Here is a 20,074-nt window from a genome sequence, read left to right on the forward strand (position 1 = left end):
TTTAAATGTATTACATTTTTTGACTTGTAAAAGCAGTTTTAAACATAGCAGCATGACTTTATATAATTTTTTACATTTTTTGCATTGCTTATTTATTTTTTAGATCGTCCATGTTTTTATGTAATATTCGTATGCTAGATATTCACTTTGACATACTTAACATATAAAAACAGATGTGACTCAGTGAGTGCTGCCTCCTGTACTTTTTAGGGATTTTCTGCCTCGTGGCTCTGGTATTGTCACTCGGCGCCCCCTAGTGCTACAGCTCATCAACTGCCCTACTGGTAAATATCCTACTTGCATTAAAAAGATGCCAACAATATTTATTTTAAATGCATGCTTTAAGGAATAGGACATGCAGAAATTAAATTTTGCTGAAAATTAACAAGATATAGATTTGTTTATTCATCAGAGAAGATTTGGAGAAATTTTGCATTACATCACTTGCTCACCAATGTATCCTCTGCAGTGAATGGGTGCCGTCAGAATGAGAGTCAAAACAGCTGATAAAAACATCACAATATGTCTCCATTAATTCACATTTTGTAAAGTGAACAGCTATGTGTTTGTTCTAATTCTCAGCAAATTGTTATTTTTGGGTGAAGTATTCCTTTAAGGCTTAATTTAAAAAGCAATTTTATAAAATTGTCTTTTCTAAATGATTATTTCCAGAATATGCAGAGTTTTTGCAATGCAAAGGGAAGAAGTTTACCGATTTTGATGAGGTTCGTCAGGAGATTGAGGCAGAAACAGATCGCCTCACTGGTCAAAACAAAGGCATTTCACCAGTCCCTATCAGTTTGCGTGTCTATTCGCCTCATGGTATCTACATTCACGCACATACAGAGGGATTTATTTAACCATGATCAGATCTTAATATTGTGTTGCGTATAAGCATGCATTGTGAAATATCACATATAACCGTGCCACCCCTTGTTTCCATCACCAGTTTTGAATCTCACCCTTGTGGACTTGCCTGGTATGACCAAAGTGCCGGTAGGTGACCAGCCACCTGACATTGAGTTTCAGATCAGGGATATGCTAATGCAGTTTGTGACTAAGGAGAACTGTTTGTTGCTGGCTGTGTCTCCGGCTAACTCTGACCTGGCCAACTCAGATGCCCTCAAGATTGCCAAGGAGGTGGACCCTCAGGGTGGGTTATCATCCAGCAACGACTAAAAACATAATAATGGCCTATTTGGAGACATACCTTGATGTGAGATTTGTAAAGCTCTTTTCGTTTAAAAATCTAATCTGATCATGCATCAATGTGTGTGTTTTTCTGAGTAGGCATGAGAACTATAGGTGTGATCACTAAATTAGATCTAATGGATGAAGGAACGGATGCACGTGACATCCTGGAGAACAAGCTTCTTCCTTTACGCAGAGGTAAAGTCAGTCTTCAGACTTTTTCCACTTAAATAGAGGGAGGTCATGAAAAACTTGTAAATAACAATGAACATTCCCAGGCCTGAAAGAGTGAAGCAATATATATATATATATATATATATATATATATATATATATGCTTTAAATAGTCGATTAGTAATTAGATGGAAAAACCCTGTGAATTGGAAAAATAATATTTTTTTATTAAATAATTATATGAACTACGTTACCAATCCTCGGCCTAAATTATTGCACAATATTAAGGCAATGTACTGATGTACTGATTTAAAGGAATTAAATAAATATTTGATTTTAAAGGGCTTTAAGGAACAAATAAATAAATAAAATAACCAGAATTTATTGTAACTATTTTAACTTTTTGCAAATAATATAATAAAACACAATTTAGAAGTAGCAGGCTACTTTCTATCCTGTTTTTGAGCCTCTCTGCAGAACGGTCTGTTTTTACAGGCTGGCCGCATTCATGTAAACAATGATTTCTGTGATTTCTGGCTACTAGTTTCACTTATTAAAATAGCAGATGGACTTTGCTGTGACGTACTCTAAAACAACATGAGTCATTTGTGTTAAAAATGTATAAATGCTCAGTATATATCAAACGATCTTGAGCAGACAATGCAACAATGGTAAAAGCACGTTTATTTACACTTCTTCTTGTGTGTTGCGTCATTACTGTTGGACTTTTTGTTTAAAAAAAAAATTATTACAGCAATCAAACAGGGTTTCACTTACGTGATCTGGAGCTCTTTGCTAATTTTACCCTGTGTTTTCACAGGATGCGACTAAAGACAACAGAACGTTGTGGAGGTTATGGCCCTGCCTGATTATAAACCTATCTTAACTATCTACATAACTTTTAGAAATCTAGCATTAGTAGATGATAAAGAAATCTGTGTCTGGTCTCTTGAAAACAAAATAAGGTTAGGGAAAAATATTTTTTTTTATAAATGTATTTGTCTATAAGTGCACAGAAAACTTCAAAGGAATCAGGAGAGCAAAAATGGCTATTAAACCAGCAACACTCTTGAGACACTTGTGCTTTTGAAGCCTTTGATGCACTATTAAGTCTGAGTCTGCCAGTGCATTTTAGCAACAGCATTTCTTTCTGCACTTGGAGATGACCTTTTCTTCATATTTTCTAACTTTATGGATTACTTGTCGCATAGCATGTTCTTTTTAACTTTTTAAATAAAAATGTACACCTTGGTGGACAATAAAGACATTCTCTACTACTACTTCCTTAGTAGTTAACACACTTCTTTTGTTGACCCTTTAGATTAACTCGGTTATTGCTCAACGATTGATGCAACACACATCATGGTCATCATATAGACACCAATAATAACCAAACTCCATCATAACTGAACATTAAACGTCTTTCTCTTCACATATTTCACATTTAAAAGCTTATTTAAATTTCCAGATAGTCCACCTTGTGAAAGTAATTTAACAGCTACAGTTCTGCAAAGATATTGTGATCAGTTTGTTGATTTTAGTTATGACTACCTCCAATGTACTACATTTGTTCATGTTGACTGCCTGTAACAATGTCAAACTGGATGTTCCCTGTAGGCTACATTGGGGTTGTGAACCGCAGCCAGAAGGACATTGATGGCAAGAAGGACATCAATGCTGCAATAGCAGCGGAGAGGAAGTTCTTCCTCACCCACCCAGCCTACAGACACCTGGCTGATCGCATGGGGACTCCCTACCTGCAGAAAGTTCTTAACCAGGTAGAATGACTCCAAGAGCCACTCATGCAAATGTTTTTCTGCAACTGTTCTTGCTGCTGTTGAAATAATTTTTACTATAAAAAAAGATGTTGACAGTAGTATACAGTAGTAACCAATGGTTTCTATTCTCATTTAGCAATTAACTAACCACATCCGAGACACTCTGCCAGGACTGAGGAATAAACTTCAGAGCCAGCTGCTCTCTATTGAGAAAGAGGTGGAGGAGTACAAGCATTTCTGTCCCGATGATCCTTCTCGCAAAACCAAGGCTCTGCTACAGTGAGTCTGATATGTGTTGCACGTTAGAACATTTACATCCCATGCACACAAACTACCATTCAAAAGTTAGGGTAACTAACTTTTTTTAATGATTTTTTTTGTTGTTGTTGTTGATAGAAATTCATATTTTTATTCAGCAAGGATTTGATCAATGACAGTAAAGACATGTATGATAATGTGCAGAAGAATTCTATTTAAAAAAATACTGTTCTCTTGAACTTTCTATTCAGCAAAAAAATATATATTACCATTTTCAGAAAAATATTAACTGTTTTCACCACTGATTAAAAAAATCTTGAGCAAAAGTTTGCAAAATTCAGAATTGCCATAATAGGAATACATTACATTTTAAAAGTATATTAAAATAAAAAAATAGTTATTTTAATTTGTAACAATATTTCAAATATTTCTGAGCATAAGAGACTGAGTTTATGTGTGAAAATATGTGACTTCACTGACTTGCACAAAAAGAAAACTCAGTGTTCTCTGGTTTAAAGGATGGTGCAGCAGTTTGCAGTTGATTTTGAGAAGTGCATTGAGGGTTCAGGAGATCAGGTGGACACAGTGGAGCTGTCCGGAGGTGCAAGGATCAATCGCATCTTCCATGAGCGCTTCCCCTTTGAGTTGGTTAAGGTAATTTCGTCATACTGTTGTTCTCTAAATGCGGGCATACACGGTGCGAATTCGGATGGTCGGAAGATCGTATGTCCACGCACACGGCACGAGTGAGTTTATCTGAAAATCGTACGGGCGAGATGATATACGACACGATTTTACAACCTGCGAATTCGAGAAGAAATCGCACGAAGTTGATAGACGAGTTCGACTTGAAGCACCGCTGCACGCACAGAAGGATCACTGTATGACATTAAAGTACCGCGAGAGCGATAAGAGAGCACACATATCCAATGCATTCGAATCGCTCTCGCGGTACTTCGATGTCATACAGGTGATCATTCTGTGCAGCGCTGCTTCACGTATATATATAACTGCTCTCCCTCTCTCATAACTGCATGTAAAATATTGATACGAGCCGTGACTGTTTCCTACACGTAAAGGTTATTTTTCAGCAATAGGAAACCGGGACGTTTGGTCACCCTGTGTGTGTGTGTTCTTGTATATGGTTTATAAATATCTGAAATAGGTATTACAATTTAAACATGGTTTGTGAGGACAATTCCTGTGCCCTCGTAAACCAAATGGCTTTAAAAAATACTATACAGTGTTTAATAGAAATTTTAAACATGCATTTTCCGTGATGGATAGAGGTAGTGTATGGGGATATACAGTATAGAATACCTTTACGTCTATGGAGAGTCCCTGTAAACTACATATCCGTGTGTGTGAGAGAGAGAGAGAGAGAGAGAGAGAGAGAGAGAACTAAAAAGGCATTGGAACACGTTGCTAGAAACCTCATACAGCGCTCGCTGTTCCTGCCAGAGTTCAGTGAGTTTATCCTCCTGGTCAGTAGTCCACAACATGGCGCTGCCGTCTTCGTCTTTCTTCTTCTGTGGTTTTCCTAGTTTGTGATTGGTCAACTTCAGATAAATCAACAAATCGGCTCGTTCAACCGCTCACATGTCACAAATTCAAACTGATAGCTCACGAACTTTTTAGACATGTTTAAAAATGATCGGGAGGTCGGGAAGCGCTCGTAAGGCACTCTGCTCGGCTCGTAATTCATCGCAAATGATACGAGCCGCGACCATACGAGCATACGCGATTTCCACACGATTGAAAAAAATCACATGCGAACTCGTACGACAGCAAAAATCGCACCGTGTACGCCCGCTTTAAGAGCAAAACATATAAAGTAAGTGTTTCTCTGTCTATTAATGATGACTAGATGGAGTTTGATGAGAAAGAGCTGCGTAAGGAGATCAGTTACGCCATCAAGAACATCCACGGAATCAGGTGTGCATCAGCCTCTACCTCAAACGCACATAGTCACGCACATTCAACAGCTCTCCTGCTCTGAGATCAAACTCGCTTTGATGGTACTGTGACATTCTGAGCAACTGCTCGCTAGATATGAAGTACTGTACGGTGAGAAACATACCATGAATATCAACTGCAATGACAAAGTGATCAGTAACTGAAAAAGGTCTCTGACTGCTCTGTTCACCCCTTTCACTTTTCAGGACCGGTCTGTTTACTCCAGACATGGCCTTTGAGACTATTGTTAAACGGCAGATTGCAAAGATCAAAGAGCCGTGTCAGAAATGTGTGGACCTTGTCATCACTGAGCTGGTCAATACAGTCAGGCAGTGCACCAAGAAGGTAAAAATGTCTGTCTACAGCATATAGCTTCATATACACTACAATCCAAAACATTTTAAACACTTTTATTCTGCAGTGTTGCATTAAATTGATCAGAAGTGATAGTTAAGATTTATATAAGGTTACAAAAGATTTATATTTTTAATAAATGCTGTCTGTTTATCATAGAATTTTGGAATCACAGTCTCCACAAAAATATTCAGCAGCACAACTATTTTGGTAAAAATAAGTAATGTATATTGAGCTACAAATAAGCATATTAGAATGATTTCTGAAAGATCATGTGAACAATTATGCTTTACTTTCACAGGAATAAATGACATTTTAATATATGTTCAAATGGGGGGTGGGGGGTGTGAAATTGTAATTTTAAATTGTAAATGTAACCTTGATAAGCACCATATATATATATTTACATTTAATCAATTATATCATTATATATATATATATATATATATATATATATATATATATACAGTTAATTCACAAACACACACAAATAATTCTCAAACAAGTAGGCGTTGTTTAAATAGTAAAATATTGGATTTCATTTCTGCTAATTAATTTGATCTATTTATGTAAATCAATTGTTTTTTATGTAATTTTTGCTTTTTATCAGTCAGTGTATACAGACAAAATGACTCTCATTACTCAAAAATAAGAAATCGATACACATTATAATAATGAGAATGGGGTGGGGGGATAGGGGTTAATTGTCAGCTAAATAATGCAAAACTATTTTCCAGCAATTAAATGATTATTCTTAAAACTAAAACATACGTTACGCCATCAAGAACATCCACGGTATCAACGCTTTAAATTAGAAATTGATTACTCTTGTGATTTTTGTAAAGGTGAAAAGGAAACAATTTTTCATTTATTTTTTCATAGTATACATACAAAAATATTTTGGATTGATATGGAGTTTTTTATTAAGGAAATATTGGACATTTCTTTGCAGTTGAATGGATTTGATGTAATAATATACTTCAGTGATCATGGAGTTAACAAAGATGATGTTACAGAATACCCGGGAGACTGAGGAGTAATAGAAAGATAGTTTTATTGAAGGCACAAGCAGAGGAGCGGGTAGTGCTGGGTAGAGTGATGAATGGTGGCGATGAATGGATCCGTGAAAACTGGGTGAAGACGTCAGAGGAGGGAGGTGTACCACACACACGCACGATGGAGACTTGGATCTTCGGAGGATCGCTGGAGAGAGGTAAGTAGAGGTAGAGTTAGTCCTTAGAGTTAGCATACAGGTAAGACCTTGTTGCGAACGAGACCGGACGCTGACTGAGTGCGTGTGTGTGGTATTTATAGTGCTGATGTGATTGGGTCGTGATGAGGGTCAGGTGGAAGTGATTAGTATTCCGGTGAAGGCATGCGCTGTGAGTGAGTGGAGGTGGAACCTGGCGTGTTTGTAACAGATGAAGCATATCTCATATAATTGTTAATTTTAATGGGGAAGTTTATATCCATAAAATGAAGTGGTCAGGCTCCAAACCAAACTTTTTTCATTTTCTAAATGATTTCAAGCTGTATTGTAAGATTCTATGTAATTGCACAAGTAAAAAAGCTATTCGAACTTATAATATTGTAAACAGGTATGCTATTGTATCAAGTGACACCCCCAAAATATTGATTTATTTATTTAAAAAAAATTTTTATGGTTGTTATTGTCCTCTGGAATGGTTTTCATATTAATGTTGTTCATCTTTTTTCCTTCTCATTTTAATGTTTCTCGTTGTATTGTTTTGATGTATGGCATAATAAAAAAAAAAAAAAAAAAACATCCACGGTATCAGGTGTGCATCAGCCTCTACCTTAAACGCACACAGTCACGCACATTCAACAGCTCTCACGGTAACACTCTCGCCCCCCTAAACACAACAAAGATGAAATGAAGAAGTGTAGGCAGTCTTGGTGTGAGACGGGCCCCAATGGGCAGAATATTATAAACAAAAGAATAATGATTAGCAGCAGATCAGAGTCAAGTATCATGTTTGCAATACAAATAACCATTCCATAATAAGTCCTTTATGGGAAGTGTGAATGGCTCATAGTCTTTAGCATGATGTGAAAAAAAAACAGTTTGTTACTTTATTTTATTAGTTCATCTATTTTATTAAACTGAATAAATTGTTACACCTTTTTATATTTTATGTGATGTCATGAGTTTAGTTTTTGCATAACTCTGTGCTTCGTTGCAATTTCTTTCTAGAAATTAAATACTTTCTCTGGATCTTTAAAGTCTCTTCATGACGGTAGTACAGGTGCGGATATATTTGTGCAGCTCAGCTATTCGACACTCCAGTGTATTCTGGAGATGTTGCTCTCCTGTAGGACCTCTGTAGAATGAGGAACTAACCTGAGAAAAAAAACCTCTCACGTCAAGGAAGGTGTAGTTTCAGAACACACCCACTGATTGCGTAACCGCCACAAACCAATGGAAGCTCAAAGGTGTTTAGGAGCCAAAACGAACTCCCCCAGAAAGTTCGCTTTGGTGAGCTGTTTCGAACTGCCGAAACAAACTCAAAATGAACTTAATTTCGGCCTGATTTTGTTCGAAATGGCGTCATATTGTTTGTTCTTCGATTTCATTTGAAGTATACCGGGACCTTGTGACGATTCATGTACCAGAGAGACACAGGAGAGAGTAGATCCAATAGCAGGTATTTTAATATAGGGTAATCCAAATCGTTGTCGAATACAGCCAAGGTCAAAACCAAAAAGACAGTCCAAACAAAACAAACAAAGGAAAGGGACAGGAAAAGGGAACTCTGAATGCGAGATGACTCGGAGGACGAGCAGACAGGAAGAATCTCGGGGGACGAGAAAGCTGGACACACGAAGGGTAAAGACTCCATACAAACAGAGAAAGACTGGTATTTATAGGGAGGGTGTAATGAGTGACAGCTGCTGCTGATGACAATAAAGTGACTGCACCTGGTGCAATTAACAGGAGTGCAATTACTGTGAAGACAGGACCAGACTAGAGGAATTCTAGTGCCTACGGGGAAGTGCCTAAGGGGAAGTGAGCCCACTAGTGGACACCCAGGGAAACAGAGACTAGACAGCGTGACATTACCCCCTCCTCCACGGAGCAGCTGCTAGATGCTCCACCCGAACCCAAGGGAAAACCAAAAACACAAAGAGACCAGGAGGGAGGTGGAGCGGCGGAGGACTAGGAGGAGGGATGGAGGGCCAGGTAAAATGGGGAAAACAGAGACAAGAGGACCATGTAGAATGGGGAAACAGAGACAAGACGACCAGGTAAAATGGGAAACCAGAGACGAGACGACCAGGTAAAATGGGAAAAACAGAGACAAGAGAAGTGCAACACAAAACAAGGAGTCCTGGAGGGTGGTGGACCGGCGGACGATCAGGGGGAGGGACGGAGGGCCAGGTCCTTAGAGGGAAACAGAACGAAAGACACAGAAAAGAAACCCAGGAGGGAGGTGGACCTGCGGAGGATCAGGGGGAGGGACGGAGGACCAGGTCCATAGGAGGAAACAGAAAGAAAGGCACAAACAAAAGAACAAAAAAATAAAAAATAAATAAATAAATAAACACAAAAACACAAGTCCAATAAGGACATCACGTGACGGCCCCCAGGGCGGAGCAGAAGACCACCACAACCGTGTGGTCGGGGCGGAAGCCCCCCAGGGCGGAGCAGAAGACCACCACAACCGTGTGGTCGGGACGGACGCCCCCCAGGGCGGAGCAGAAGACCACCACAACCGTGTGGTCGAGGCGGAAGCCCCCCAGGGCGGAGCAGAAGACCACCACGTCTGTGTGGTCGAGACCGGAGTCCCCCAGGGCGGAGCAGAAGACCACCACATCCTTGTGGTCGAGGCAGAAGGCCCCCAGGGCGGAGCAGAAGACCACCACAACCGTGTGGTCGGGACGGACGCCCCCCAGGGCAGAGCAGAAGACCCCCACAACCGTGTGGCCGGGGCGGAAGCCCCCCATGGCGGAGCAGAAGACCACCACAACCATGTGGCCGGACAAACAGGAGGACAAGTCTGGTTGGGCAATTCTGAAACATAGAACATGAACATGTTAAGGGTAGCCTCCGTGGCCACAACAGGATCAGTCGGGTGCTCAGAGAGTTCGACTGAGAGGTGACGAGACTCTGGAAGTTCCGCAGAGGCGTGGAACGGTTCTGGTAGTTCATCAGAGACGTGGAGAGGCTCTGATAGTTCCACAGAGAAGTGACGAGACTCTGGTAATCCCATGGTGTTTATACTGGATTCCAGAAGATCAATGCTGACTTGACTCTGCTCAAGAAGATTATTGGTGACTTGCATTTGTTCATGACGATCATTGGTGACTTGTATTTGTTCATGAAGATCATTGGTGACTTGTATTTGTTCATGAAGATCAATGGTGACTTGCCTCTGTCCATGAAGATCACTGGTGACTTGAATTCTCCCATGAAGAACCCCGGTGACTTGACTCTGTCCTTGAAGATCATCGGTGACTTGACTCTGTCCTTGAAGATCACCAGTGACTTGACTCTGTCCTTGAAGATCACCAGTGACTTGACTCTATCCTTGAAGATCACCAGTGACTTGACTCTGTCCTTGAAGATCCCTAGTGACCGGACTTGACTCTGGAAGGTTAACGGTAACTAGTCCAGACTCTGGAAGGTCAACGGTGACTAGCCCTGACTCTGGAGCACCTGACTCAACTCTGGAAGGTCAACAGGAACTAGCCCTGACTCTGGAAGGTCAACAGTGACTGACCCTGACTCTGGAAAGTCGATGGTGACTAGCCCTGACTCTGGAAGGTCGACGGTGACTAACCCTGACTCTGGAGGGTCCACGAGCCCCTGACTCGACTTTGGAGGGTCAATCGGAAACTGACTCAACTCTGGAAATTCAACGGGCACCTGACTCGACTCTGGAAGATCAACAGGAACTAGCCCTGACTCTGGAAGGTCAACGGTGACTAACCCTGACTCTGGAAGGTCAACGGTGACTAACCCTGACTCTGGAGGGTCCATGAGCACCTGACTCTACTCTGGAGGGTCCACGAGCACCTGACTCGACTTTGAAGGGTTAACCAGAACCTGGCTCAACTCTGGAAAGTCAACGGGCACCTGACTCGACTCTGGAAGGTCAACAGGAATCTGACTTGATTCTGGAGGATCAACTGGAACGTGACTCGACTCTGGATGGTCAACAGGAACCTGACTCGACTCTGGATAGTCAACTGGAACCTGACTCAACTCTGGAGGGTCAACTGGAACCTGACTCAACTCAGGAAAGCCCACTGTAGCTGCCATCCTCTGCAGTGGCTCTGGGCTGGCGGCCACCTTGTGCAGTGGCGCTGGGTGGGCGGCCATCTTGTGCAGCGGCGCTGGCTCGGCAGACTTGTGCCTCCTTTCCCCTCTCCGTCCACAATGGTGAGATGGCGGCTCCCATCCGAACTCAGGGTCGACGGGGGGCCATATTGGAGAGTGATGCCGGACCTCTTCTCGACCACTCACTCCTGAGCGACCTCCCCTGGTCCCACGAAACACGACCAGGCGAGTACCCTTGAAACCATTCCTCACCCGCTCGGTGACTGGGGAGGAAATATGAATAGACATACCGCTGGATCTCTTTTTGATGGAGTCCTTCTGTGACGATTCGTGTACCAGAGAGACACAGGAGAGAGTAGATCCAATAGCAGGTATTTTAATATAGGGTAATCCAAATCGTTGTCGAATACAGCCAAGGTCAAAACCAAAAAGACAGTCCAAACAAAACAAACAAAGGAAAGGGACAGGAAAAGGGAACTCGGAATGTGAGATGACTTGGAGGACGAGCAGACAGGAAGAATCTCGGGGGACGAGAAAGCTGGACACACAAAGGGTAAGGACTCCATACAAACAACAGGGAAAGACTGGTATTTATAGGGAGGGTGTGACAGCTGCTGCTGATGACAATAAAGTGACTGCACCTGGTGCAATTAACAGGAGTGCAATTACTGTAAAGACAGGACCAGACTAGAGGAATTCTAGTGCCTACGGTGAAGTGCCTAAGGGGAAGTGAGCCCACTAGTGGACACCCAGGGAAACAGAGACTAGACAGCGTGACAGACCTTCAAAATTATAAACACTGAAATCCTTGTCCATTTGTTTGTAGTAATAAGGTTAACTTAAGCAAGAAGCCCTGCTTATTGTCTCAGTGGTTGTAGGTGATCCAGTATGTGTTTTTTTTTCTTGGGACAGTTGGCTCAGTACCCCATGCTTAGTGAAGAAATGGAGAGGATTGTCACCCAGCACATCCGCGATCGAGAGAGTCGCACTAAGAATCAGGTACAGCCTTTCCAACACAAGCCTGCCAACCCTCACGTATACAAACTCATGTGGTAAAACTGAAAAACAAGAAGTGACGTGTATTCTTTTCCTGTCACTAGGTCATGTTGCTAATTGACATTGAGCTAGCCTACATGAACACCAATCATGAGGATTTCATCGGTTTTGCAAAGTAAGAAGTTTATTAACCATTTACTTACATTATTATTTGTCACCTTAAAATGCAAACAGCTAGAAGAGGAGATCAGCAGGTTCATAGAAATTAATACTGAAAATGTTATTCAGTGAATGCTTTCTAAAGAGCAATTCTATGAAGTAAAGAACCATCATTAAATAAACTTAGACTAAGAGTCTTGTTCAAAGGCCCTTTATGTTTACAGTAGACCTGCAGGCTGATTCATAAAGACATGCTAAATATGACTGTACAATAGTTTTACAGGTTAAAAGTGTCTGTTCACCATACATTTTAGTTTATATTCTAACCTTCTACCTGTTCAACTTTTATAAATCCTTTGGCAGAATCAAATCCATGGAATTTATGGCTGCACTTTATTTTACAGTACGTGAACTTAAATGTACTTATAGTGTACTTACAGTGTATTTATCTAAGAAAGTTCTGGTACAAGGTAACTACATGGGGTAGGGGTTAGGTTTAGGGGTAAGTTCAGGGTTAGTACCTAGTTATTACATAGTTTTTGTAATTACTATAATAAGTACATAGTATGTACTTGGGGAACAGGCCTGTAAAATAAAGTGCTACCGAATTTATAATCTAATCTGATCAACACTACTAAATGCAGCCGAGCATGGCTGGTTTGTCCTATTGTGAGTTTGGTGATAGACTAGTGTGTGGACCAGCATAAGCCATTCTGTTCAGCTTTTGCAATTTAACATATAAAGGTAGTCAACTAAAGGTTGGAATACATTACAGTTCTTTTGTACAGATCTTTGCCTGGATTTATAGTCTGGATGAGTTGATGCTAGTCAGTCAGCATTTTGAGCATATTCAAAGAAACACAGACTCCAGTGTTTTAGCTTCAGACTGATTCCATCCAATCAGATGATATCAGAAATGTTTTATACTTTGAACCAATTTTAGAGCACATTTTTGTGTCAAGTTTTTGTGTGAGTTTGTTGTGTTCAGGTTCTGTTTGACTTAGCCATAGTATGTGATTCAGTGCATGTCGGAAACGATATGCCCGCAATGGTTTCGTATTTTGAACGCTCATTAGAAAATGTTAACATTTATTATTTATCATACTTACAGGTTGATTCAGTGGACCAGCTGGTCCAAATAAACTGGGTATTGAGCCATCTTTCAAGAGCAAGCGATCTGTGAATCCCACGTTGAACTCATCAAAATTAGAGAAGCAGTTGTTAGTAAAATGACGGGAACACAAAAAAAGATTGGGATTGTACTGCTGTGAGTTTGAACCACTGATTCTTAACAGCCTCATCGTTCGGAAGTGAGAATAAGACAAATGTACTTTCATAGCGTAGGATACTGTGTCTTCTCATCATGATGTTACCCACATGAACAAGCGACAGTGTTTGAGGGCGGGTCCAAGTTTCTTCGCGGCTGGACCATGTAGATCTTAATCGGGCGGGCATTATTCAAACGTGTTTCCCTGTGACATGTAGGTTGTTCAGAGCCATTTATTTCTTTTGGGACACAATAACTTTAATTATCGTGCACTTCCAGCTTTACAACTTTGCAGATAATTTACATTCACATAAAGGTGCATTATGCACTACATATGAAAGGCAATATTGGAAATGGAAGAATAGGGGCATTTTAAGATGGTGTGTATTCCAACCTTTAGGAGGTCTTGCTGGTTATGATTATGAAGAAGTCTGATGGTGATATCAGTATCTGCTTTTTAACAATGACCCCCAAAATCACTCAAATGGTCTTGTGGCTATTGGATATCCATTAGTTCCAATCATTTTGTGTTCTTTATTGATATTTAGATTATACATTTTTTTCTGTTTATCCCTTCAGCGCCCAGCAGAGAAGCAGTCAGATGAATAAGAAGAAGGCTGCTGGCAACCAGGTAAGCACAAGCCAGAATGAACAGATGCTGTGTCCTGCATGCATCACACAGCCTAGACAGATGTTTGCTGCCTCACTCAAACATTACTTATGTAGGAACAGCAGACACAGGTCTATAATTGGACACTGCATCACTCAGTGTCAGTCATTCTATGAGATTTTAGTGACTGAGAACAGTGGTGGGTGTTGTTTTGTAAAATGCTGTTTAAAGGTTAGAAATAATTAGGAAGAGCTTGGTGGAATTGCTTTGTCATCCAGTGGCAAACATGGAGAGAGAAGCGACTGAATTAAAGAATTACTTGGTCAGTTAGTATATAACATCTAGATTGACCATGCAATTTAATCTGATACCTGTATCCTCCATTATACCATGAACGGCTTCATCCAAAATGAGAAGCTGAAGAAATGTATATGATGTAGAGGTTTCCGTCAAAATCAAAGCAAATGTGAATCGTGTTAATGCTTTGAGTTAGTTAATGAACTTAGCATATTTCTGCTACTTTTTTTGTCTTTTGTTCATCTTGTCTGTTCTCACTACTGCCTTTTTCAGTTTATGATTACCTATCTTAAACCCTGTCTTTGCTTTGCTCCTGTTGCTATGGCAACACACCTCAGGATGAGATAATGGTAAGTGTGCATAGACTGCAGCCTTTAGTGTGTGTGTGTGTGTGTGTGTGTGTGTGCGTGTGATTTAGTGTGATTGTGTCTGCTAATTCACTTTGGCCTATTAATATAAAATGGATTTGAAAAATAGCATCACAAGTTGATTATTATGGTCCTAATTGTGGTGTATTTGTTTAAAGCAAAAACACAAATAGCTTTTCATGATCATCAATTAATCCTGACATTTTCCCAGTACGCCTTAAATGCACTGTACGTTATTTTTGGGTAAAAATAATTGTGGTGAAAGTAAAGCCTGAAAGCATACACTAATCAATTATACACTAATCAAGCATACACTAATCAATCGGAAATACTGAGAATTTTTTTTTTTACCTTTACACCTGAAGGTAAAATAGTATTTAAAAGCATACCAAATACTAAGAATTTTTGAAATATATGTAGATTATTGATGTGATTTATTTATTTTATGAAGTTCTCAACTTCTATCGGATAATTATATAAATTTTTAATAATATAAAACTTTATTTGAAATTATACACACGAACACTAATGTTCAAAGAATTGGGGTCTGTAATATTTTTTATATTTTTGAAAGTATTCTCTTATAGGCTTATCAAGGGTGAATTTATTTGATAAAAATACAGTAAAAACAGCAAAATTTAGAATTTAGAATTTAAAATACTTATTTTGTGGAAACATGAAACATTTGCATGATTCCTTTCTAAAAGAAAATAATAATGATAATTCTATAGAACAATATTTATTTGTTTTCTTTTTCTGATCAATTTAATGTGATTTTTCTGAATAAAAGTATTAATTTCTTTAAAAAATCTTACTCACCCAAACTTTTTAACTGTAGAGTATGTGCAATTCAGCTAGTGAACTCAGACTTTTGGACCCCACTGTATTTGCAAAGCTGTTTTGATTTGTTCTTCTGTAATTCTGCAATCACATACACATAATTTGCAAACTTATTAAATTGGATTCTGGAATACTTGATTCTGATTGGTGAATCACATCATTCTGTGTTAATAAATATTGCATAATGACAGTTAAACAGCATAAGTGGTTATCAATTTACATAACTGTGCAAGTTTAGGTCTCTTTCTTATTTATTCTCATACTACTTTCAAATGATTTGTTGTCCATTTATTCATACATGTGATAAGTGTAACAAAATATGACAGTTATTATACCCTTCATTCCACGTTTCCCTGTGTTCAGGTGATCAGAAAGGGTTGGCTGACCATCAATAACATTGGCATCATGAAAGGAGGAGCAAAGGAATATTGGTTTGTCCTGACCGCTGAGAATCTGTCCTGGTACAAAGATGACGAGGTGAGTCCGCTCTGTTTCTTCTTGGTTGCTTTTCATTTATCTTTTGCTTTTTTCTGAAGCAACTAACAGTATAATCTCTACAGTGCCGGTTGCCCTGGAGCAGCCTTTTTTTCTTTTCATATATTCTGGGCTTTGTATTTTAATATTATTTCCACCAGAAGTAAGGCTATTTTTAGTCTGTTACACAATGAAAGCATCTTATCCTACCGGTAACCCTTTCTGGAAATGCACCGCAACACTGGACCCCCCCAAAAAAGAGAATTGAGATGGATGAGGTCATACAGTATAAATAAGTGCATTAGTGCATTCTGTTTCTTATTTCCGTAATGGCCTGACATTTTGCCGTCTTGGCGGTCTGATCAAGCACAGGTGTTACGGTACCAGTGTGACCCCGCCCCACCCCTGCTGTCAGTCCAGACAGGAGACATGAGGAGAAGCAGACCAGGGGCTGGTGGGAGGGCTGCTCTGGGGGTGGGGAAGGTGGCATATGGTTTTCATTACCATACATACCAGATTTTGATCCAACACTTCCCAAAAGACCTCACTCTAGTTAGTTTAAGCATGCAGAGAAAGACATTTTAAAACAAAGGAGTTCCTGGTCCAAAGTGGCTTACTGTTTAGAAAAAAATATCAGTTTTGTATAGAATTGTTTTTCATTTAAACTTTCATTTTTACAAACCACAGTTATGTCCTGCTTATACCAAAACAATTTCCTTGAGGTCCAAGTGGATGAAATAAGAGTCCATACCATGACAATTATACTCAGATAAAAAATACTTTTATTTTCCATCAAATCAACATTTTTCTTTTTTCTTTCTTTCTTTCTTTCTTTCTTTCTTTCTTTCTCTTTTTACGTTTCCATGCTTACTCTTATAGACATTAAATGTTTTATATATAACGCTAATTTGAATATATATATATACACACACACACACACACACACACACACATAAATTAGTATTATATGAAACATCAGATGTCTATAACAGAGTAATAAAATATTTATTACTCTTAATATTATTATTTAGAATGATAAACACACATGTACAATATATATATATATATATATATATAAATTTTCTAAATAAAAAATATATACAGAGCGAGAGAGAGAGAGAGGGGGATTCATTTTTTTTGCATTTCAGAATAAAAAATGAAGCAAAAAATAAACATTAATAAGCAAGTATGCATTACTTACTTAACTCAATTATTTGCATAACTTAATAGATTTTTCTGCGGAGGAGGTTCTGCTGAGGGCAAGCTTTGTCAGATTTTGTTAACTTCGCTGTGTAATCCACTTCCCCAAAGACACTTAAATACTCAGACATTACTTTGCACATGAAAGCATGCACATTTCCACTGACGTACAGAGACATGAAGATGAGACTATCGATGAACAGAACGAATTGATGTGTGTGTTCCCCCCACACAGCCTAACCAATGTGCAGACTACTGTACAATCTCTACGCCCTGAACAGGTAGTCTGAACACTGGGAAAGCGGGGCGGGCATGACGCTTCATGGGGAGATGAGATGAGTCCAACAGCACTAAGGAATGAATGTGTACAAAACATTAAAGTTCATGATGTACACCACATACATGCACAGATTGTGTTAATGAACTTTTTTTTTTGTTTTGTTGGTTAAAAAGCCACCACACCCTTTCACATAAGCAAATGTTCTGTTTTCCAAGTATTTTTGTAAGTGAGCATGGAAGAAAAGGAGATAAGAAAGTTCAATAATTTTGAATTAGCATGAAAATGCTGCTTTACAGCAGGCTGTTTGTCACGATAATATCACATCTATTATTTATATATTTTATTGCATATAACCATTTAAAATTCCTTCAGTTTGTATATAGCTGTTTGATAATATTTATCCAGCCCATTGTCCCTTCTTAACTTCATACTTTCAGATCTGTTTCTACCATATGTAAACTATAAATACTATAAAAGGACAAAAATTACCTCAAAGTCCATGCATCTGTTTCAGTCAGATTTGGCATTAGACATTACGATTGTCCTCCGAAAACCATCATCCATCCTTTTCTCTGTCTCTGTCTCTGTCTCTCTTTTTCTCTGGCTCCGTTCGGCTGGACGTCCGAGTGTGTGAGATGCCAAAAGAGTGGTAGGTGAGTGGGGGAGGAGGAGGAGGGTCCTGTAAAACCTCTGAGTGTTTGATGGTGGAACGAGAAGGCGAAAGAATGTGGGTGGCAAGAAGAGTTGGGTTTCCTGGCCCTTTCACCCCCGTCGACTCATAAATCCCTCTAAGATCAGCAGCAAAATCTTTGAAAACAGATATACAAAATGATCAGATATGCAGCATTTGCATTGCAAACATTCGTTTGTAACACACAGTGTCTTTCAAATGTGGATTTTTCAAAATCGACGTGGCAGAATTTTGACTCCTGACAGGGCTGAGAAGAGGGAGAGGGAGAGAAAGAGGTGGAGCTTTTTTCCATTCCCCCCCTCCTTAAGTTTATTTTTCTTTTCTCATTCAACAGGAAGTGATAAGGTCAGAGGTCACAAAAGAGTAATACGAGAAAAGCTGGTACTGATGAAGACCTGTCAGACTCAGCATTTGCTTTGAGATGTAATTCTGACATCTGTGTATGTTTATGTGTGTGTGTGTGTGTGTGTGTGTGGGTGGGTGATGTTGCTGACTGAGTTTCTTGGCATGGGGACGGAATTGTAATTTCTCCAGATGTGTAGTCCTGTGGTCTGGACCTCTCTTCATGCTGCTATTTATTTTGAAGCTCACTTCCTCTGCTCGTACTGGATAAAGGGCTCTTTATACTGGCTTACGGCCCCCCTAATGATCACACACACACACAAGTATTCAAGTTTTAAAACAGAGGTAGACGAGGTGCCTCAGAAGTTAGTTCACATCAGGGCTGAAGTTCACGCTCACCGCAGATTGTTCCTCTGAAATGCAGGAGGGTTCTTATTAAATGTGGAGACAGTGACACAGTGGTGACCTTCAAACAAGAGTTATTAATTATAGTCACGCCGTTTGATCCATCCTTGGGCTCCCTTTACATTGGTTTTTGTGGACATTAATCTCAGTTTGGTTGGAAAGTTTATTGTCACAAGACGACACCGTCTGTGGTTCTGAAGCCTTGTGTTTGAAAATCAGTCTGAATTTATGAGGAATGTTCTGGGTTCAAGATAGGGTCAGCTCTATCGACAGCATCTTTGCCATTCTGCAGATTACCACAGACTTTTTCAATGATTTGTAAAAACAAGCAAAAATATCTTTACAGCAATGCAGTTACAGTAGAAGACTAAAGTCTATGAATAGTCTAGAAGCTATGCATCAACTTTATATTTGTTAACATGAGACTAGTGGGATAAAGTCACTTGGTCACTGTCTTTTTATCAAGGTTGGAAAAAACTCTGCAAGACTGTGGCTCTCCAAGATTGATGTTGGCCACCCCTGCAAATTTAATTATTCAAGGAGTAGATTACTTGCAAAGTCAATGCAAAGACACGAATAATGGCGATATCATGCCAGGCGACGCAAATGACGTGAAATGCGTGGCGCGGTAGTCGCGAACGTGAGATATTCACCTCAAACGCATCTTCTGCGCAAGTTCAAACATTTCAACTCGAGCAGAAAATTTGCCAGATGTGTTTTCACGCAAGCCAATCAGCAAAGAGCTTATTGGCACATCTGGTTGAATCAGTAAATGGAGGATTACATTATTATAGTTGTTTGCGAGCACCCCAAAATATATTATACATCTTCACCGAGTTGTGTGTGCCTCTGTATGGTGCTGTGAACCCAGACATGTCTGCGTTTCGCTTTCCGGCGTTTTTGGGACTTCCACAACAGGTACAAAGCAGCAATCATATTTATCTTCACCATGACTGATTACTTGGAGGATGTTCTTCACCTCATGTGAATAAAAACATAGCGTGAGTGACTTTGGTTAAAATTCCTCAATTGTTGTGTAAAACAACACAGTTTTATCTTTTCAAAAACAGCTCAGTTCAAAGCGAGCTGTTTCGTTGCATGTCTCTTTAAATAATAATGATATACTCTCCTG

General features: G+C 39.5%; 1 protein-coding gene across 6 annotated transcripts in view; it reads left to right on the forward strand.

Annotated features, from left to right (window-relative positions):
• Positions 1-20,074, forward strand: part of LOC132137016 (dynamin-1-like) — a 37,547-nt gene that overhangs the window by 9,275 nt on the left and 8,198 nt on the right. For all 6 annotated transcript variants that reach the window (XM_059547445.1, XM_059547442.1, XM_059547446.1 and 3 more), the window contains exons 2-15: positions 211-284; positions 673-822; positions 950-1,153; positions 1,291-1,389; positions 2,983-3,143; positions 3,280-3,422; positions 3,920-4,055; positions 5,269-5,336; positions 5,564-5,702; positions 11,926-12,012; positions 12,114-12,184; positions 14,015-14,066; positions 14,681-14,692; positions 15,914-16,027. In XM_059547445.1, the coding sequence (XP_059403428.1) occupies positions 211-284; positions 673-822; positions 950-1,153; positions 1,291-1,389; positions 2,983-3,143; positions 3,280-3,422; positions 3,920-4,055; positions 5,269-5,336; positions 5,564-5,702; positions 11,926-12,012; positions 12,114-12,184; positions 14,015-14,066; positions 14,681-14,692; positions 15,914-16,027 (1,510 nt within the window). The remainder of the gene's footprint in view (positions 1-210; positions 285-672; positions 823-949; positions 1,154-1,290; positions 1,390-2,982; positions 3,144-3,279; positions 3,423-3,919; positions 4,056-5,268; positions 5,337-5,563; positions 5,703-11,925; positions 12,013-12,113; positions 12,185-14,014; positions 14,067-14,680; positions 14,693-15,913; positions 16,028-20,074) is intronic.

This window comes from Carassius carassius, chromosome 4 (genome assembly GCF_963082965.1).
Source record: "Carassius carassius chromosome 4, fCarCar2.1, whole genome shotgun sequence".
Lineage (NCBI taxonomy): Eukaryota > Metazoa > Chordata > Actinopteri > Cypriniformes > Cyprinidae > Carassius > Carassius carassius.